The sequence below is a fragment of the Mastigoproctus giganteus genome, chromosome 3 (genome assembly GCF_048544385.1).
Source record: "Mastigoproctus giganteus isolate SK-2022 chromosome 3, ASM4854438v1, whole genome shotgun sequence".
Taxonomy (NCBI): Eukaryota; Metazoa; Arthropoda; class Arachnida; order Uropygi; family Thelyphonidae; genus Mastigoproctus; species Mastigoproctus giganteus.
Window position 1 is genome coordinate 110,316,656 of NC_143577.1, and position 23,168 is coordinate 110,339,823.

The window sequence follows — 23,168 nt, forward strand, 5'->3', positions numbered from 1 at the left end:
TCATCGGTACCTTTAAGTACTGATACAGACCTCCAAAGTTTGGTTAGTTTTGACGGGGAAAGATTTTTGCCAGAGGGAGATGATTACAAACTTGTATTTATCAGCAGCTCCGGGTCCCTACCAGATTCTGATGTAGATGATATTACAACGGATTCTACGGATAGTTTTCAGGAGAGAATGATGGGTTGTGTTTGTGGTTTCGCAAGTAGATTGTGCGAATTAGGCAGACACATGAATTCAAAAGACATGGACTGGGATCTTTCCCCCGATAGCTCTATAGACTGCACAAGTATTTCACCTACAGATGAAGAAAATATCGTATCCGTATGTGCTGTTGAGGGTCGTGATGTCCAGCACCCTAATAAACAAGTAATGTTAAATATTATCAAGCCGGTCCATAATAATGGGCCAGTTATTAAACATGTACCTTGTGTTCTAGCTTTAAAATGTGAATACGGTGAGGATGAGGAAAGCAACAATTTGGATAATAAAGTATTTTCTTTGTTTCAAAATGCAGATAGCCATCAAAACATAACACATCAAACAAAAGTAGAAATAAAAACCGAAAATGCTGAAAAAATGATTCAGATTTTATCGAATGATTCTTTTATTGCAGACAATCCGATTGATATGGACAATACTGAACATGTACCTTTTGTTCTGCCTTTAAAATGTGAATACGGTGAGGAGGAGGAAAGTAACAGTTTGGATAATAATCTTCTTCATTTATCCAGCAGGATAGACATTGAAAATGAAATACTTGGAACAAATATGAGTAACACTTCCGCTTACGAAGACTGTCTCTCCAAAAAAAAGAAAGAAAAACAAGAATGGGAAACTGGGACATTAGAATCAGGTGATTTAACGCCTTCCGAGGTATCATCTTTTCCAGCAATCACTGACGCTGTCCGCTCTTTAACATATAATGATTTAGGTATAGATGTACAATACGGTGGTATGTCAGTTGAGACTACAGCTGATTTAAGTGCTATAAATTTTGTTTCGGACAAGGAAACTGATAATGAGCCATCTTCCGACAAAGGAAATAGTCGACCCACTGCTGAGCAAGATAAAATAATATACATAATATCCTATCCTGAAGTGGATAAATTTACTAATAAATGCGAACCTAGTATGCAGACAGAAGACAAAGATTTAGGACAATTACCAGAAGAGGTATCTGAAAAAGAATTCAAAATCTACGGTCAACTACCTTACTGTTATAAAGCCCAAATTTCAAAGCAGAATTGCTTTTGTGGATCGATTATACATTTGTATGAAATCGAGAGTGGCAATATGATTAACATGTGCATTAAATTACCTGATTTCAAACAAAGAAATTATTATCAAATAAATAAGGGAACTGTTACGCGTTTAAGTTTTCCAGATCAAAATGTTTCCTTACAGAATGCTAGAGCAGGAAGAGACAAAGAGGTCTTGGAAAATAGCTGTTACGAAGGCAACAGATGTGGACAGAGAAAGAATGTAGCGACAAATGGTAAATACCATAACACCCAGGGAGTGGCAAACGATCGTCCTAATAGGTGTGTGGAATCCAGCTGGCCTGAAGCAGTGAACGAAAGCAAGGCCACTGTCGACAGCAGCTTTTCACTCTTGACGGTGAAGCCTCTGGGAAATGACGTGCTTGTTAGTCGTGATGTAGAAGTCTCTGCAGATTTTGGTGTAGAATTTACATGTTCCGCGAGGGAGTGCGATAGAGTGCGCAAAGTCATAGACCCTGACCTCAGGAACTGTAAGTGCGGAGGCGAAGCCGCTGTCTGTGTACCTGTACACGATAGTGACGACACACCAGTCCGAGAAGCGAATGCAGTTGGGACTGACAGTGAGACTGGGGATCAACGTGTTTTTAACCCCGTCCTCAATATTAGTGGCTTTTCTGACCCTGACGTGCTTCTACATGGTCTGTTATCTTCGAATAGTCGAGGGACAGAGCTACACGCGCAGTCTCCAAAGGAAAAAAGTGCTTTCGTCAAAGCGAACGAACAGCGTAATACTAACAACAACGCCGTTGACAACGTGAAACCTTGTGAACGGGCGTTGCGGAGCTCACCTGTTGCGCCGCTGGCAAAGTCAGCACTGGGGTTTTCTAGCTTTGTCGGTGATTTGTGCTATGCCATGAGATTGACCAAATGCGTTGATCCAGATGTCATCGAGAAGTCCGAAAGTGCAGTTGTTGGTTTATCACCAGATGTGAATGTAATTTCTACAGATATACAACTGTGCGCTGATGTTGATTGTAAAGTACTTGTTGAAAACTTAGATGGTATTTGTACTAGTACTGATGAAACTTCAGATGCCTCGGAGATTAATGCGGCGGTCGGTGAAAATGGAAACGTTTCGATGAATGCTATTTCTATAGTCGCTGAGCCTGGAGATGCGGTAGTGGACACGAATAATGTCTTTCGGCAAGATTCCGATATGGAGTTGGAGATTGACAGTGACACAAGAAAGAAGTCGGAAATATTTATACAGAACGAGGGCACTACAAACGGAATGTATAATTCTTCCCAACCCAGTGACGTCGATTTAACTCATCAGGTAAGTGATATAGAATTATCGACGACTTTAAATTTTGAACAGATAGAAGATAGTAGACAGTTAGAAAATCTGAACCAAACAAAGCAAAATGGATCGCAAGCAAACCTAACCAGTTACATTTTTTCAGAGAAAAGTGAATTCGTAAATAAGATAAATGGTAATTATAGTGAAACTTCACACGATGACCAGCATTTTCAGAATCTCATTGGCCACTTTGAACAAGACAGAAGCGTTGATTGTTTTACAGAATCCATCGAAAAGAAATTTATTTTGGCAACTCCGGTTAGTGATATAACAAAAGAGAATCTGGAAACGTGCATAACTGCTAAGGATGCCAATTTAGATATTAATCATTTAACAATTTCAGACAGAGCTGAAATAAGGGGTTTTCATAATTCGGGAACATTACAAGTTAAAGAGAATGATTTGCTTTCTACAGTATCAGGCGCCGAATTAAATTGCCAGAAAGCAGTATCAACATTAGAAAGATACTTCACTTTTTCTTTAGAAAATAAGCATTCAAGTCAGGTTGCGATTAAAATGAAACCAGAAAACAAAAGAACCTTTGAAGTCGTTTGTGGTGAACAGGATGGTTCAGCAGCTGAGTGTGATTTGGAGATGGATTTTACATCAACTTCCAATCCAAAAGAAATTGATTATTTTTCTGAAAATTTCCCAACTGAGGATGATAGAGGAACAGATTTGAACTTGTTTGGTGATGAAGAATATATGTTAGGGGAAAAAGAAGAGGAAGCATTAAGTGATGTTTCAACATCATCAGATGAACTTCTTTATGAAACTTCAGTGACCAGTTCATCTTTTTACAATCATTCACCATATATGCTACATACCATAATTGAAGAAAGTTGTGAAGAAAGTGATAGAGGCTCAAGATCTGTTACTCCCACCAATCGGTCTTCTCCGTCAGAGTTGGAAAAATATTTTAACCTAACCATTGGAAGTACCACTCGGACTACTGGTGAAAACTTAGTGATGAATATGCATAATGGTGAAGATGATGAGTCCAGTACTGCTTTTAGTGATACAATATCAGAAACATCAGGTTCAGTATACAGTGAGATAAATGAGGAAAGTGTTGATGACATTGATCCATCAGCCCTTGCCTCCTCTCGCTTAGAAAAATATTTTACTTCTGGTTTGTTAGGTGACTCTGTTTACCAAGTAAATGAAGAAAATGATTTTGGGAGTGATTTGGAAGATGAAAGTCATTATATGAGCATTAGTCGTTCAGCTATAATAAATTCCTTAAAAGTAAATAATAATGAAAATAATGAAAACCAGTTATCTGAACAAATTAATTATGACTTAGATACATTTTCTAATTTTAGCAATAAAACTGAAAGTAGTTTAGAATGCAATTCTTCTGACGTGCTAACTGTAGATCCAGAAAACACTTTGAATGAACACTTAAAAGATTCTGATGCTATTGATAATCAAGGCTATAGCAACCATATGCAGAAAATAGTAGATGAAAGCATTGATTTTAGTTTCACAGATTGTGCACACTCAGGAAATGAAGCTTTGACCTTGGCTCCAATAACAGGCAACCAGAATGCTGTTTCAGACAATGAATGTTTTGAAAACATTAATGACATACCATCTAAGGTTATCAGAAGAGATAACATTGAAGAAAATGACAATAATGTAATTAATATTTTTTCTGTGGATGTCCCAAGTTCATTATCACTTCAAAATAGTCCTTGTCAGAAAAAAATATTACAAGATAAAATAAATAATGTAAGATTAGAAGTTAAGGTAGCCAAGGAAGACATTTTGCCAGTTACTTGTTTAGAGGAGCAGAGCAATACAGCAGTTAAACCAGAAATTTCTAAAGATACAGATGACAAAATATCTCCATTATCAGAGGAAAGTGATAGTCATGAAAGAAAGAATTTTATGGGAAAATTAATTTCTCATCTTTCAGAAAATAGTAGTGAATCTCATTTGAATAGTGAAGTTGAAAAAGAATATATTTCTGCTTGGAAAACTCTAGAAACTGAAATAGAAAGGCTCATGCAGAGTGTCTCACCTCTTTCAGTTACAGCAAGTGAAAACAGTGGTAGTAGTTGTGGAAGTAGCACATTAGGTAGTAACAACAGTGATTATGGGAGTGATACCCTTGAATCAGCTGAATATACAACCACAGATGAAGATGATAATTCCCATGAAGCTAACAAAGCAGGAATTGTTGGTTCTGGAGAGGCCTTAGCTGCTATGCTTCATTCTGCATGCCGTCGTGGGTCATCTGGTTCTGGTTGCAGTGATAATTCAGATTCCACTGTTTCAGAGGAGACGGTTTACATCTGCCAACAGTTAATGCTCTCCCTGAAAAAAGCAGCAGATGGCACAGCCAAAGATTCTATGAAAATATGTCAAGAACTAATTGAAGGTTGTGATGATTTCTCACGTGTAAAAATTTACATAAGGGATCAGATAGTTGCTTTAATGCATACAGTTTCAGCAAGCAGAAATAATTCACCCATTAGAGAAAGAAAGCACAATTTAAGTTGTTTTCCAAAGTCAAGTGAATTAAAGGTACAGATGTCTGATGATGATAAAAAAGCTTTAGGATTAGAAAATAGTACTGCTCTGGATATTAACGGTATTTTTAGTCAAACAGTAAGAGACTTAGAAGCACTCAGCAATGTAGATTTAGAAGATAAAAAACAAGGAGAAAAAAAGATAGATGAAAAGGCACTAGATGGCAATTTTTCAAGTGGAGATGAAGGGATATCATTAGAAAATTCGGATAATTTGTTGACAACAGATATTGAAAGTGAAACTTCTATGAGTATTCTGTGTGAATCTGATGGCACAAAATTGTCACTTGATACAAAATTCTCTCCCACAGATCCAAGTGAAATGAATGAAGTAGCAACTGCTTACAAACAAAAAGAGGACTCATTAAAAGAAAGCGAATTCTCAAAAAATCAAAGAGAGCATATTAAAACCATTGTGCACAGTGGAGATGTATCATGTAACATGAGCAAAATTCCTTCCATTGAATATAATGATAGCTGTAGAACTACTAGTAGACTTGATGAAGAAAATTTTGAATGTACAGAACATTATAAAGATTCTTCATCGACGTTCTTTTCAATTAGTGCATCTATTCCTAAAAACATTTCCCAGCTAGAGAAGTGTAATGAATTTCATTCATCAGCCAACACTGACATTTCTGATCCTAACAAAACTAGTACTCTGTTAAATTCACCTGATATGAATATGCATTTAAATAATGCATTAGACTTTGATAATTCCCATGAAGCAGATCATTCCAGAAAACAGACACTTGAAAATTCTACTAAAGACCAAAAAGAAATGGCAACAAAATCTCTTTCTCTGCCTGCTGTTCTGCAAAATAAAGAAGCAGCTTTTACTAAAAATGGCCTTTTTCAGTCTAATCATGTAAAACAAGAACCAGTTTTGGGTGCAAAGTCAATGAGCAGTATTGATGAACTAGATCCACCTGAGACTAATAAGATCTACCGAGATACAGGCTATTATTCACTTAAGTCATCAGAGGACAGTATTTTAAGTTTTGGTGACTCTTCACCTAGTCATACATTAGTGTCATCTTCCACACCACAAAAACTATCAAGTTCTATTAAAGTGCTTCCAGAAATAGGAGAAAGACACTATTCAGACACCAGCCAGTCTCCAGCTTTGTTTAAAAATGTCTCCTTAAGTTCAGGCAACATTCCTTACAATGTGTCAACTTCAGATATACCAAGATTAAACACAACTACATCTGGACAGTCTAAATCCTTATTGCAGCCAACATCTTCACCATCTCGTTTGAAGCCATTTTCATCATTATTCTCACCATCTGGTGTATTCAAAAGATTTGCTGCACTCAAAGGTAAGTACATATTAGATTAATTTTTTATTTTAGTATATATTTGAGATATTTTTTTATATTTTAATCATACTTATAGATGCAAAATTCTTAAGAATTGGAAAATTTGCTGTTGCTTTCCTTCAACAACAAAAGATTGGCTAGAGTTGTCTTCTGTTGCTGCCAGAGGACAAGATTCAGTTGCTGCCAGAGGACAAGATTCAGTTGCTGCTTCTGCTTCCTCAGTTTTGTCCGTTATTCTCCCAGTGCTTTTATTCGCTCGCTGATATAAAATCAGTTATTTGAAATGTCGAATAACAGAACAAATTTTCTTTAGAATTGTTTGTCCAAATGAAATTGATATGGAATTACAATTTATAATACTGAAGGAGGGATCTGAATACATTTTTTTGTTACATAGTATTGAGTGTATATTTGTCAATGAGCTTTGTAACCATCTTATTTAATTAGGACTAATGGATAATGTCTGATGATGCATTCTATAACAGCTCTCTGTTATAGATTTACTGACAGGAAGAATTGAAAATTGTTTCCCAATCATGAAAATTGCCACATAAAATGGAATACTGTTGTCACTTTATTGAACATTAGCTAAGTAAAAATTATGCACAAAGGTACTGTGTCCATTATTTTGATATAAGTTTTGGGCATTATGATTGATATTCATCAAACAAAAATTAAGAACCAAATATTGCAGTTATAATAATTATTCTGATAATTATAATAATAATTCTTAACCCTGAACCTGTTGCACAGGGTCGATGAGACTGCAAACAATATTTCAGCAATTCATGTGCTACATCTACATTTCACATAGTTGAAATGCTTAATAGCTGTTTTCTTTTATTTCTTCACTAAAATTCAAGATATCTGTTAATTATTGCACAATAATGAAATATTCAGGCTTTAAGTTGAACCTAATTATATGCACACGAAGAATGCCATATGTCACATACAGTTATTGACATCAAGCCGGCTTTATTGATGTGTGCTTTCCTACAATCAGTAACTGGCTTGGTAACATTCAATGTTACAAAGCCAGTTACAATTCAACGTTACAATCACCTATAATCAAACTGTTGACACATGCCTCACATTTGATGCAGCCGTACTCATGTTATTGACAGGTTGGTGTCCAATGGCACAATTTCGTTGAAGCATCTGCTCGCCAACAGGTCTAAAGGGAGTTTCAATTTCAAAAATTAATTAAAAATTGGTTTTTAATATAAAAAATGAATTTTTCATAGCTGTTTTCAGAAAAGTTTGAAAATAAAGGTAGCATCAAAAAAGTGAACAGCTCTTCAATTATTTCTTGCTGATTTTTGAAATTGCATGCATGTGGGGTCTAAGTAATCCCACAAACATGGAAGAGAAGTGCTTAAGAGGAGTAACAATTCTTCACACCTACCGGTGGTGGGTTGAAGTATGCAATTTTCCCCATTTGGTTTTTCTCTATTTGAATGTATTAGAAGAGTAGAGTAGTAGTGTAATAGGCTGAATGACTGTGACGAGTACAACAAACAGCTTTACAGAGAATAGAATGGGCCACTAAATCAGAATGTCTTATAATGGAGATTTTAAATTTCCAGATGTTCACTGGAGCTTGCAGATTGGTCATTAGCACACTAGCAAGACTTTCGTTTATTGGATGACCGTTTTCTACAAAAGCATGGTATTGAGGCAACAAGGAGAGAGCAGCATTCTTGATCTGATTATCAGCAGCGATTCTTCATGCATTAAGAATCTGCAGATAAAAAAACCACTAAGTGGAAGTGATTTATTGATGTGGAATTTACTTAAAGATGCAACTACCATCAAAAGTAAGGGGAAGGGTTTTTACACTATTAAAGGAGACTACAGCGGTCTCAGACAGCTTTTAATTCTGTGCAGTGGGACCAACTGATGATGTTACCAACAACAAATTCTAAATGAGGAATAATCACAGAAGCTACTAGGCTTTTCATACCAATTAAGAAATGCAGTTCAAGGCTTAGAACTAAATGGAAGTCAGATGAATTATTAAGACATGTGACAGAGAAAAAAATGCATGGGATGCATATAAATTATCAGGTGATACAGAAGCCTATAGTAGATTTAAACTAGTCTGAAATCAAGTCACAAAGGAAGTTAGGCAAGCCAAGGTATTACAAGAAGTCACTGGCAAAGAATACCAAGAAAAGCAGCAAAGACTTCTTTTCTTATGTTAACAGTAGAAGGAAGGGCTAAATCACATCAGTCCACTTAATGTTAATAGTTTACCAATTGATCCTGTTAAGGTTACAGATAGGACATAGCGTAAAAAAACATTAGGGAAATCCTGTTTCTGTATATCATAAGCTTACTGATAGGTTGAATAGATACTGTATTTTGTATCTACATTCACGGAGGAGGATGCCAAACGTTTATCAAATTCTAACAGGGAGTTAAATGATTTTGTGATAACTGAGAGGAAGGTGGAAGAGAAATTGTTGAAGTTAAACATAAAAAAGGCACTCTGGTGGATGCTGTCTAGTTATATTAAGGGAGGCAGCAAAGCAGGTAAGCAGATCTTTAGCCGTAATTATAGTAATAGTAATCATGACGTGTGATGCAAGAAAGCAAGCATAAGAGTTTATGTAGCATCAGCCAAAAAAAAAAAAAAAATTCACACAACCATTCCCTCTAAATGTTTGTCCAGTTCCTCCTTAAATTTATTTAACCTCTCAACTTCCACAATGACAGATGGAAGTTTATTCAAGCAATTAACCACCCGCTGGCTAAAGGCAAATTTCCGTACATCTATTCTACAGCTATCTTTCCTCAATTTGAATTTATGCCCCCTTAGGTTCGTAATCCGAACAAGTGGAAGAATCCCATCAGAATTCAGCGTGCTCAACCCATTCAAGACCTTATACACCTCAATCAGATCAACTCGCAGGTGCCAAGTCTCCAGCCGCTGCAATTTGCAGAACTTAAGCCTCTCTTGGTAAGAGAATTCCCCTCACCAATCTTGCCCTTCTCTGTACATGCTCAAGCAAATCTACATCCTTCCTAAAATGAGGCCTCCAGACCTGTATGCAGTACTCAAGGCGTGGCCTGACCATTGCTTTATACAGAGGGACAATCACCTCCTTTTCCCTGTTACCAAAATTCCTGTATATTTTTGACAAAACCCCAAGACCTGCTCTGGCAGCCTGTCTGCATTACTTGGAAAACTTCATATCTTACTGCACAATTACTCCCAGGTCTTTTTCATTTTCTACCACCCTAAGTGTAGTACCACACAGTTTGTACATTCCTCTGGGGTTACATCTACCCATATGCAGTACTTTGCATTTGTCAATGTTAAACTTCAGTTGCCACTTCTCAACCCATCTTCCCAAATTTTCTAGATCCTGTTGCAATAGCACACTGTCATTACCAACCCTGCCAATCTTTGTATCATCTGCAAACTTCGACACTAAGCCTGATATATATTCATCAATGTCATTGATAAATATACAAAACAACAGTGGACCCAACACTGAACCCTGTGGGACTCCACTAATAACATTAGTCCACAAAGAGCAGCGACCATTGATTACCACCCTCTGTCTTCTCCCGCTCAACCATCCTTTTATCCATTGTAGTAACTTAACCTTAATACCATTCTGCTCCAATTTGTACAGTAGTCTTCCATGTGCAACAGTGTCAGAAGCTTTCCTGAAATCCAAGTATATGATATCAAAATAATTTTTTGCATCTAGTTCCTTTGTAACCACATCATAATATCCAATCAAATTTGTCAGACAAGACTTTCCCTTAACAAACCCATGCTGTGTCTGAATTATTGCTGCAGTCTTGTCTAGATGATCCTGCAATGCATCTTTAACCAGTGACTCCATTATTTTACCGGGAACAGAAGTTAAACTAACTGGTCTGTAATTACTTGTGTCACCCTTCGATCCCCCTTTGTGAATTGGGGATACATTTGCACATCTCCAGTCCACGGGGGACCTCCCCTGAGTCAAAGGATTCTCTCATAATTATGGCTAAGGGTTTGCTTACTTCCTTTGACGCCTCCTTTAATATAATTGGATAGATCCCATCCATCACAGGTGCCTTTCTTATGTTTAACTTCAACAATTTCTCCTCCATTTTGCTCTCAGTTATTACAAAAACATTAAGCACCCTGCTACAATTTGAAACCCCTCTGGCATTTTCAATCCTTAATAACTCCTCACATGTGAATGTAGATTCAAAATACTCATTCAGTTTGTTTGCTATCTGAGCGGATCATCAACAGTCGAACCATTGATATCAAGTGGACCAATCTGATTCATCCCCTTCCTTATAGAATTTATATAAGTAAAGAAATCCTTGCTGTTTTTCTTAGCATCCTTTGCCAAAAATTTCTCATAATCTGCCTTCGCCTGCCTAACCTCCTTTGTGACTTGATTACAGACTAGCTTATATCTGCCATAGGCTTCTGTCTCGTCTGATAATTAATATGCATCCCATGCATTTTTCTTCTCTGCCACGAGTCTCATTAATTTGTTTGACAACCATTTAGGCCTAAACCTTGAACAATATTTCTTATGAGAGCATCTTTGGATTCAGGGGAAGGCCCTGTGGACTGGAGATGTGGGAATGTATACCCCAGTCCACAAAGGGAGATTGAAGGGTGATACAAGTAATTACAGACCTGTTAGCTTAACTTAAGTTCAGGGAAAATAATGGAGTTACTGGTTAAAGAAGTTATGCAGAACCATCTTGACGGGAGTGCAGTTATACTTCAGTCACAGCATGTGTTTGATAAGGGGAGATCTTGTCTGACCAATTTGATTGGATACTATGATGCGACAAAGGAAATGGATGCAAAAAAATAATTTTGATGTCATATACTTGGATTTCAGGAAAGTCCTTGATACTATTGCACATAAAAACTGCTTTACAAATTAGAGTAGTGTGACATTAAGGGAAAGTTAATGCTATAAATAAAGTGATGGTTGAGTGGGAGAAGGCAGAGAGAGTGGTTATCAGTGCATGCTGCTCTTATTATTATTATTAGCCGTATGGTGCAAGGAAGCCTGAGGCTTATGCTGCACCAGCCAAAAAAAAATTACTGCATTACCCTGAGAGAGAGAGAGAGAGAGAGAGAGAGAGAGAGAGAGAGAGAGAGAGAGAGAGAGAGAGAGAGAGAGTAGAAGGGAATCAGCAAGAAAGAGAAGAATGATGATATCCAGCTCAGGACCCTGGTTTGCCAACCCCATACTCACCAGATGTGAGCGAGGACTATCGTTATCAGTGGAGTCCCACAGGGTTCGGTATTGGACCCATTGTTGTTTTCTGTATTTATTAATGATATTGATGAAGGTATATTCGGCTTGATGTCTAAGTTTGCAGATGATATAAAGTTTGGCAGGATGGTTAATGACAATAATGAAGGTATGCTGCTGCAACAAGATCTAGAAAAAGTAGGCAGATGGGCTGAGAAATGGCAATTGAAGTTTACTATTAACAAATGCAAGGTATTGCACATGGGTAGCAGTAACCCCAGAGTAACTTATCAGCTATGTGATACTACACTCAGAGTAGTGGAGAACTGAAAATGATCTGGAGGTTTGTGCAGTCAGACATGAAATTCTCTGAGAAATGCAAATATGCTGCCAGCACAACCTCATCTTGTTTTGCCAATGATGCAAAGTTCCTTATGATATACAAAGTTTCTGTATATCATAAGGAAGGATAAGGAAGTATTATCTCTTTGTATAAGGTCATGGTTAGGCCACATCTTGATTACTGGATACAGGTCTGGAGACCTCACTTTAGGAAGGATGTAGATCTGCTCAAATAGGTGCAGAGAATTGCAACAAAATTGGTGAAGGGAACAAAAGTGTGCCCTTACCTAGAAAGACTTTAGTTCTGAAAATTGCGGCATCTCAATTTGCAGAACTGAAGCCCAGGATTTCGAGACCAGGCACCTGTGGGGAGATCTGATTGAGGTATTTAAAGCCTTGAACGGATTGAGTAAGCTGAATGTTAATGGTATTTTTCCACTTGCTGAAACTACACATATTAAGGGGCATAAATTCAAGTTGAGGAAGGATGGTTGCTGGATAGATGTGCAGAAGTATGTCTTCAGCCAGCAGTTAGTTGATTGTTGGAACAGGCTTCCATCTGTTGTGGAAGTGGATGGATTGAATAAATTCAAGAAGGGAGAACTAGACAAATTCTTGGAAGGTACAGATGCATGATTTTTTCTTTTTTTTTTTTTAACTGATGCTTTCTTGCATAATTTTCCATTACTTTTACATAATTTTCCATTACTTTTACATAATTTTCCATTACTATTACTACTTACTTGACATGCCTCTAAATCTAGCCTTATTAGGGGTATACAAACTGTCATTAACCTCTTTGTCAGGGTCCCAGAAGAAGGAATTTGATTATTAGTCAGTTTTTGTTTCAGCTCCACCCATCCACAATAAGGCTAAAGTGTATGGAAATTGCCCAGCAAGCAATAAATGCACTTTGAAGCAGGTGCATGAGCTAATTAAGCAATATACCAGTACCTCAACCATCCCAAATCTTGTTCCTCATTTTGTGAGGGTGGGGGCATGGCTTTATCACAGTTGACCTTTTACAGGTGATCCTGCTAGCCTTGGTGAATCATCCCAGGATGTCCATTCTTGTCAAACCAGGCTAGGTTCCCCTTTTCTACGATTGCAGTGCATCATTTGGAACTCGGTGTTCACAAAAATCATATTTGATGGCTACTCTGTTAGTATATGTTTATGAGAATGGTAGTGCCTCCTATGACTTTTTAATGCCAATATATTTAAAAACATGGCTTATTCAGGGATGTCAATCAACCATAGACATAAACAGTAAAAAAAGAAATTGCAACAAGAAACATGATGATAACATGCTTTTACTGTGGAAATCTTTATAAAAATGTTTTGAATAATAAATAAATATCTATTAAATTAGTTTTGTCAATTTACTATACTTCTGTAATTTTAAATGTCAAATTAGCACTTATGACTCCGTTATTTAAAAGCATCACTGGGGAGCTAGAACAAGTACTGATTATTGTTCAAGTGCAATATTGTCGAAGTATCAAATAAAGGAAAATGTGACTTTATTAAAGACACTATAACAAAGATGTGGGAATGCAGGGTGAGTCGCAAAAGTAACAAGCAGCTAAAATGATTAAATAATTTTTTTCTTGGGAGCTCTGAAAAAAAAAAAAAAAAAAAAATCATAATTTGACTCATTTGGCACCATGATTTTCCAAAAAACTTTCCTAGGGGAGGACCACAGAAACCCACTCTTTCCTAGGGGAACTTTCTTACTGTTCTGGAAATTTATATTTTACAAAAAAAAAAAAAAAAAGCCCTGTATACAAGCAATTCCCACTTAATGTGGGGGATGCTTTTCTGGTGACTTTGCATTAAGCAAAAAGCATTTTTAAATTATTTTTTTCTTTGTGAAGTTTAAAATAAAAATATATTACCACCATATTTTGTTTATATTTACTATTAAAGAAACAATAAAATGGCAAAAACAGCACAACAAAAAACTTTATATATTGCTTACACATTTTTTAAAGTATTATTATTATTATTATTATTATTATCCATATGATGCAAGGAAGCCTGAGGCTTATGCTGCACCAGGAAAAAAAAAAAAAAAAAGTTCCCGAGTAACCCTGAGACAGAGAGAGAGAGAGAGAGAGAGAGAGAGAGAGAGAGAGAGAGAGAGAGAGAGAGAGAGAGAGAGTCAAAAGTAGAAGGGAATCACCAAGAAAGAGAAGAATGATGATATCCAGCTCAGGGCCCTGGGTGTGCCAAGCCCATACTCACCAGATGTGAGCCCCCGGGGTTATGTACATATGTACCTTAGAAATATATAATACTTATGGAGTTCTGTGAACCTTTTATTAAAAAGCGAATTCCAAGGTGAACTACTTGGCTTTTTTGCTTATTACACAGAATTTGTCTATAGTTGCAATAAGTCTCTTTTGAAAAGTCATTATTATAATCTTCCAATGAATTCATGTGCAAATTGTGCATGAATTCATTGGAGTAGCATAATAATATTCTACAGTGAAAGTTCCTCTTCAATAATTTACTGCAAGATCATTTAGACAAGACTTCAGTTATAGCTCAGACACAGCATGGTTTTGTTAAGGGAAAGTCTTGCCTGACCAATTTGATTGGATACTGCGATGTGGTTACAAAGGAACTGGATGCAGGGAATAACTTTGATATCATATATTTGGATCTTAGAAAGGCTTTTGGTATTGTTGCATGTAAGACTGCTGAACAAATTGGAGCAGTGTGACATTGGAGGCAAATTGCTGCTATGGATAAAGGGGTGGTTGAGGGGGAGAAGACAGAGAGTGGTAATCAATGGACACTGCTCATCGTGGACTAATGTTATTAGTGGAGTTCCTCAGGGTTCAGTGTTGGGTCCATTGTTGTTTTCTGTATTTATAAATGATATTGATGATGGTACAGCAAGCTTAATGTTCAAGATTGCAGACAATATGAAGGTTAGCAGGGTTGTTAAGGACACTAATGGCAGTAAGCTGCTGCAACAGAATCTGGAAAGGTTGAGCAGATGGGTTGAGCAAATAAAGTTTGACAAATGTAAAGTACTACATATGGGAAGTAGTAACCCCAAAGTGACATATCAACTCTGTGGTACTACACTGACAGTGGTAGAGAATGAAAAGGACCTGGGGGTAATTGTATAGGCAGATATGAAGTTTTCTGAGCAGTGCAGATGGTCTGCAAGAGTAGCTCATAGTGTCTTGTCAATGATGTGCGGGAATTTTTCTAGCAGGGATTAGGAGGTGATTATCCTCTTGTATAAGGCAATGGTCAGGCCACACCTTGAGTACTGTATACAGGTCTGGAGGCTTCATTTTAAGAAGGATGTAGAGATATTGGAATGAGTACAGAGAAGGGCAACAAGATTAGTGAATGGAACAAAGGGTTGCTCTTATGAACTAAGGCTTAAGTTTTGCAAATTACAGTGTCTGAAGACTAGGCACCTGTGAGGTCATCTGATTGAGATGTATAAAGCCTTGAATGGCTTGAGCATGCTCAATGCTGATGGGATTCTTCCTCTTGCTCAGAATAATCACCTGAGAGGGCATAAATTCAAATTGAGGAAAGATAGATGTAGGATAGATATGCGGAAGTTTGCCTTTAGTCAGTGGGTAGTTAGTTGATGGAACAGACTTCCATCCTTTGTTGTGGAAGTTGATAGCCTAAATAAATTTAAGGCTGAGCTGGACAGGTATTTGGAATGAACAGAGAGATAAAATGGGAGCATTTTTTTTTTTTTTTTTTTTTTTTGGCTAATGCTACATTCTTGCATCATATGCTAATGCTAATAACTGAGGGTTTTGACTTGATTCAAAACCTTCAAGGGAGTAGGTCCACATTATTGGGTTTTCTCAAGAACAACTTAGAGATCTAACTCTTACAATTCATCATTGGTGAGAGGCTTACCGTGTGAGTTTAGCCACTCCTCTGTGCTATCGCTACCAACTCCCTTGCAGTTGCCATGTGGCTAATATCTTCAGTTTCAATGGGTAGCTTATCTTCAAAGCCAGGGAAGTCTGGGCAGAGTTGCTGCCAGATAATCTTCATATAAAGTGAGGAGACTTTATTCCAGGTTCAATAATATTATGAATTCACTTTTTTATGTGGAAATTTTTCCATTCATCACATATGCTTTGTCTCTTCTGGCCATTGGTAATGCTTTAATGTTGTGACTTTATATTTAAAATAATTTCATGATAGAACAAGATACAACCTTCCTTTGCACAAATTCAAAAGAAAGCAAAAGTTAGTGATAGTGAAGCTGCACATAACAAGTGTATACACCTAACTCAGTGGCATCTCCCCAACCTATTGCTACTTGGCTATGGCTGTCTGCCAGATATTTTTAGATAAAAGTTTTTACTTCTTAATTTTTTGATATATAAATCACATTATAACAATTAGGTTGGGGGTACAAAAATTGGGTATTACCTGTACAGAAAACCGATACTCAAAGTTTATTGCATTTATTGAAAATCAGGGTGTAGGGCAGAAAATCATGTTGAAGAATTGCTGGTTCCTTTTTCTTTAAAGACATTCATGGAGAAACTCATCAGGCCATCATAATACAGTATAGTTTATTGTTTTGCTGGAGAAGGACGAATGCAAATCATCATTTCAACAAGATGGGGTCACTTGTTGTATTACTAGCACAAGTATGACATTGCTGTGTTATTTTCTTGGAGAACAACTAATTTCAGCAGAACTTTTTTCTTCAAAGATATTCAGACCTTACTTACTCTTGGATTTTTTCTGCGTAGATATCAGAAGGGATGAGTGCCATTTCAGAGAAATTAAGAATAGCCATTGAAAATTTCATTTTGTTGTTGATCAAATGAAACTTTGTTGAATGGTACTTAACATGATGAAATGAACAAATTCCCATATATAAGATGATGGACATTTTCAACATTTGTTATAAACATCACTGTGATTATATATGTATTACTTATATGCAATTATTCTATATATAAAATTATTGCTGTACAAACTTCTAGTTACTTAGAAATCAGATAAAAATTGCAGAAAACCTTGGGTATTGTAAAATGGGTGGTGTGTATGCAAAAGTACTGTTAAAGCCCTGTTTTGTTAAGTGGCTGGATATATTTTTGCTGTGTATATATCACATCCAAAAATTTCATTAGGAATGGCCATAGAAAAAATTTCACTTTGTTGGGTGGTGCTCAACATGATCAAATGGATAGATTCCTGTATACAAGAAGATAATGGACATTTTCAGTATTTATTATTATGAACATCTGAGTATATATGGATCACTTTTATACAATTATTCCTTGTATAAGATTAAACTGATTACATTACAAACAGTAATGTAATTATTTATAAAACTATGTTCTGGGCCTTTCCAGAGTGCCAAAAGTTCCCATGTGATCTTTCACAACCATACCAAATCAGCCATGGGCTCTGAATCCCCAATCTCTTTAGTTAATTAGCAATTAGATAACAATTGCAGAAAATCTCTTTTTAATACAAGTAGCTAATTTTATTAATGTAAAGTAGCAATTTTTATATAATTTATGCCAAAAATAAATTTCTGTAAAAAAAAAAAAAAAAAAAAAAAAAAGGTTGTGTTGCATTCATACAGAGAACTGTTGCCTCTCTGTGTCACCAAGCAAACTAGATGGTAGATGACTCATCTGATGCAACACCATCACTTTGATTATTGCAGGCTTGAAGTGGTTAAACCTATGTTTAGTCTCCAGAGCAAAGCTCCAGCAACTCTCATCTTTTCCATCATGAGTGATGCAATGCCATATGCTGCAAGAAAGCAAGCTTATATAGCATCAGCCAAAAAAAAAAAAAAAAAAACAGTTGACCCATCCATACCCTCCAAGAATTCGTCTAGTTCTTCTTTGAATTTATTCGACCCATCCAGTTCCGCAACAACAGATTGAAGCCTGTTCCAACAATCAACCAGCCACTGGATGAAGGCAAACTTCTAAACATCTATCTTTCAATCATCTTTCCTTAACTTGAATTTATGTCCCCTTCATGTGTAGTCTCAGTAAGTGGAAGAATACCATTAACGTTCAGCTTACTCAGTCCATTAAAGGCTTTAAACACCTCAATCAGATCTCCCTGCAGGTGTCTGGTCTCAAGACACTGCAATTTGCACAACTGAAGCATTTCTATGTAAGAGCACCCTTCAACAATCTGGCTGCCTTCTCTGCTCTTGTTCCAGCAGATCCCCATCCTTCCTAAAATGGGGCCTGCAGACCTGTATACAGTACACAAGATGTGGCCTAACCATGGCCTTATACAAAGGGATAACACCTTCTTATCCCTGCTGGCAAAGTTTCTGTATATCATTGACAAAACCCATGAGCTGTCCTGGCATTATGTCTGCACTGCTGAGAGAATTTCATGTCTGACTGCACAATTATCCCCAGGTCTTTTTTATTCTCCACTACCCTGAGTGTGGTACCATACAGTTGATAAGTTACTCTGGGTTTACTGCTATCCAGAGTAAATTTAACAATGACAAATGCAGTACTTTGCATTTGTCAGTGTTAAACTTCAACTGCCATTTCTCGGCACATTGGCCTAATTTTCCTAGACCTTGTTGCAGTAGCTCACCCTGATAACTGTCGTTAACCACCATGCCAACTTTTATATCATCTGCAAACTGAGACATTAAGCCTGTAATGATATACCTTTACAATATTAGCATTAGTAGAGGCATATATGATGCGAGAAAGCAAGCTTATACAGTATGGTTCATAATTCGTAGTACAAACGGCAAGAGGCCGATTCTTCATGAAAAAATAAGTCGAAATTGCAGAATAAAATTTTTTTTATACCAGGCTTCGTTTTTGAAAAAAATTGACTTTAAATATTAGTTGAATACACATGCACTTGACTAAGACCCCGTCGAGCGGATCTCAATACCGACCACTATTTACTCTTCTGTTTACAGTGTCCAGTGTGTACTTTAACATAGGATATGTAAATTAAAATGAGACACAATATTTCCTCTTGATAATTTCCTTTTATTAGTTTCAGAATTGTTGGAAATGTTGCCTATTCTGTTGCATACAAAGCTGGGCTCTTCTCAGTAGATTATCTTGAAGCCTTTCAGTGTGTTTCGAGTTTTTTAATGTTTTGAATGCCAGTACAATCCTTTCCTTCAATTGTACAAGATTTATGATGTCTTTGGAATACACGATTGCTTTGATACGACCCCATAAGTAAAATTCTAAAGATGCCAAATCCAGCGATCGTGGTGGCCAAGCAATTGTTCCGCCACGACTGACCCAACGTTTGTATCACTCATTTAAAAAGTTCCTCACTTCTTCATCATGCTGGAAAATCATAGTTCTTCTCAGTGGCATATCCAGGTATCATTGTCAGGGGGGACATGGTGGCCAGATCCAGGTATCATCATAAGGGAGGGAGGGGATCATGATGACCAGGCTTTTCAGTTTTTTTTAGAATACCGACTGCATTCGTTTTTTTTAAATGTCAAATTGTTGGTGGGGGGGGCATATGTCCCCTCTGCCCACCCATGAATATGCTCCTGATTCTTCTAGTATCCAGAGAAACATTTTCTAATAGTCTGGGTATGTTGCATAAGAAGTGTAAGTATGATGTACCCCTTAAATTATCTGGAAGGAAATAAGGTCCCATGATTTCATTACCGATTATACCAACCCAGACGTTCATGCTCCACCTTTCTTGAAAATGCATTTCAACAATAACGTGAGGATTTTCAAATGCCCACCAATGCTGTACGTTGAAAATTCCGCGTGATATAAATTTGGACTCATCAGTCCATAAAATTCGTGATAAAAATTGTGGATGCATAAGTAACCAATGGCAGAAAGCCATTCATAGAACAAAATCATGAGCTCTTAGTCCTTGCAATATCTGGACATGAAACAGATGCATCCTATTCTCACGTGGTACACGAATAATTGTCGACCTGCTAATGTTATGCAGAGAAGGATGATCTCTCGTACTAACATGAGGATTGTTATTGACATCCATCATAATTTCTTCTTCTGTATGATTAGGCAGTTGCCGACAATGTCTGTAATTCTGATGCAGAGAATGGAACGAGCCACAGTTGGACAGCTCTACTCTTTGAATTACTATACTCTACTTTTTGAATTACTCTTTGAAGGTTGCTCTACTCTTTGAATTACTCACCTGTCTGGATGACTACAATTGGGATATCTCTCTGTAATAATTTCCTGCAGTAGAAGTGTTTCCAGCACATGCTCCTAATGCAAGGAGCATGTCTTGCCATATTGATGGGTTCATAGAAACTGATAGTGAATACTGATAAGTAATATACTAAGACTGATGATAACAAATGATGACATTGTATCATAAACATGCCAAGTTGTGACATTGTATACAAACAGAAGAGTAAATAGTGGTTGGTATCGAGATCCGCTCATGGTGTCTTAGTCAAGTGCACATGTATTCAACTAATATTTAAAGTCGATTTTCTCAAAAACAAAGTCTCATATGGAAAAATTTTTATTCTGCAACTTCAACTTATTTTTTCATGAAGAATCAGCCTCTTGCCAGTTGTACCGTGAATTACAGACCACCCTGAATAGCATCAGCTAAAAAAAAAAAAAAAACCATCCCAATTCACCCCTCCATTAACTCCAAATGTTTGTCTAGTTCTGCCTTGAATTTATTTAAGCTTTCAACTTCTACAATGACAGATGGAAGTTTGTTCCAGCAAGCAACCACCTGCTGGCTAAAATCAAATTTCTGCACATCAATTCTACAACTATCTTTCCTGAATTAGAATTTATGTCCCCTCAGGTGGGCAAGTGGAAGAATCCCATCAGCATTGAGCTTGCTGAAACCATTCAAGGCCTTATACACTTCAATCAGATCACCACACAGGTGGCTAGTCTACAGACTGCAATTTGCAGAATTTAAGTCTTTGTTTGTAAGAGCAACCCTTTGTTTCATTCAACAATCTGGTTGCCCTTCTCCGTACTCGTTCGAGCAGCTCTACATCCTTCCTAAAATGAGAACTTCAGAACTGTATACAGTACTCAAGGTGTGGCCTGACCATTGCCTTATACAAGGGGATAATCATCTCCTTATCCCTGCTAGAAATATTCCTGTATATTATTGACAAGACACCATGAGCTAGTCTTGCAGACTGTCTACACTGCACAGAAAACTTCATATCTGACTGCACAATTACCCCCAGGTCTTTTTCATTCTCTACCACCCTGAGTGTAGTACCACACAGATGATACATTACTCTGGGATTACTGCTACCCATATGCAGTACTTTACATTTGTCAATGTTAAACTTCAGTTGCCACCTCTCAGCCCATCTGCTCAACTTTTCTAGATGATGTTACAGTAGCATACTGTCTATAGTGTCATTAACAACCCTGCCAACCTTCATATCATCTGCAAACTTGGACATTAAGCCTGATAAAACTTCATCAATATCATTGAGAAATACAGAAAACAACAATGGGGCCCAACATGGACCCCTGGTGGACACCACTATTAACATTAGTTCACAAAGAGAAGTGTCTGTCGATTACCACTCTCTGTCTTTTCCCACTGAACCATCCCTTTATCCATAGCAGCAACTTGCTTTTAATGCCATACTGCTCCAACTTGTGCAGTAGTTTTCTATGTGCAACAGTATCAAAAGACTTCTTGAAATCCAAGTATATGATATCAGAATTATTTTTTTGCATCCAGTTCCTTTGTGACCTCATTGTAGTATTCAATCAAATTGGTCAAATAAGACGTCTCCTTAACAAATCCATGCTCTGTTTGAACTATAGTTGCAGTCTTGTGTAGATGATCCTGTAGTGCTTCTTTAACCAGTGACTCCATTAATTTCCCCGGAACAGAAATTAAACTAACAGGTCTGTAGGTACTTGTGTCACACTTTGATTTCCCTTTGTGAATTGGGGTCACATTTGAACATCTCCAGTCCATGGGGACTTCCTCTGAGTGCAAGGAAACTCTCATAATTATGGCTAAGGGTTTGCTTACTCCTTTTGCTGCCTCCTTTAATATAACTGAATAGATACCATCCACCCCAGGTGCCTTTCATATGTTTAACAATTTCTCCTACACTTTCTCTCAGTTATTACAAAATCATTTAGTTCTCTGGTGGTGCATTATAGCCTTAGTTGCTAATGTGCCAATAAAATCCAAACCAACCAACCATTTAGCTCCTTGCCAGAGTTTTATAAACATCTCGTTTTCTCCTCCCTGAATAACTCCTTATATGTGAATGTGGGTGCAAAATACTCATTCAGTTTGTCAGCTACCTGAGCAGGGTCTCAACAGTCGAACCAGCGATATCAAGTGGACCAATCTGATTCATCCCCTTCCTTCTAGAAATTATATAAGTAAAGAACTCTTTCCTGTTTTTCCTTTGCATCCTTTGCCAAAGATTTCTCATAATCTGCCTTTGCCTGTCTAGACTCCTTTGTAACTTGATTACACACCAGTTTATATCTACCATAGGCTGCTGTGTCCCCTGATGATTTTTATGCATCCCATGCATTTTTCTTCTCTGCCACGAGTCTCATTAGTTCATATGACATCCATTTAGGCTTAACCCTTGAACAGTATTTCTTAGTTTGGACAAAAAGCTTAATAGCTTCCAAGATTACTTCCTCGAATGCTTCCCATTTAGAATTTGCTGTTGGTAACGTCATCAGTTGGTCCCACTGTTGATAAATATTGAAAACAACGGTGGACCCAGCGCTGAACTCTGGGGAATTCCACTAATAACATTAGTCTATGAAGAGAGTGGCATTGATAACCACTGTCTGTTTCTTTCGCTTACCATTCCTTTTTCCATAGCAGTAATTTTCCCTTAATGCTACATTGATCCAGTTTATACAGCAGTCTTTTATGTGCAACAGTTTCAAAAGCCTTTCTGAAATCCAAGTATGTGATGTCAAAATTATTTTTTTGCATCCAGTTCCTTGGTCACTGCATCATAGTAACCTATCAGATTGGTCAGACTGCCCCTTGACAAATCCATGCTGTGATTGCAGTATAATTGCATGCCGTCCAAATGGTCCTACATTACTTCTTTAACTAGTGATTCTGTTATTTTCCCTGGAATAGACATTAAGCTAACAAATCTGTAATTAATCATGTTGTATGTAGTA

General features: G+C 37.1%; 1 protein-coding gene across 1 annotated transcript in view; it reads left to right on the forward strand.

Annotated features, from left to right (window-relative positions):
- Window positions 1-246: 246 nt before the first annotated feature.
- LOC150088220 (uncharacterized) overlaps window positions 247-23,168 on the forward strand; it is a 115,508-nt gene continuing 92,586 nt past the window's right edge. The window contains exon 1 of the mRNA XM_090370072.1: window positions 247-6,442. Within this exon, the coding sequence (XP_090226198.1) occupies window positions 247-6,442 (6,196 nt within the window). The remainder of the gene's footprint in view (window positions 6,443-23,168) is intronic.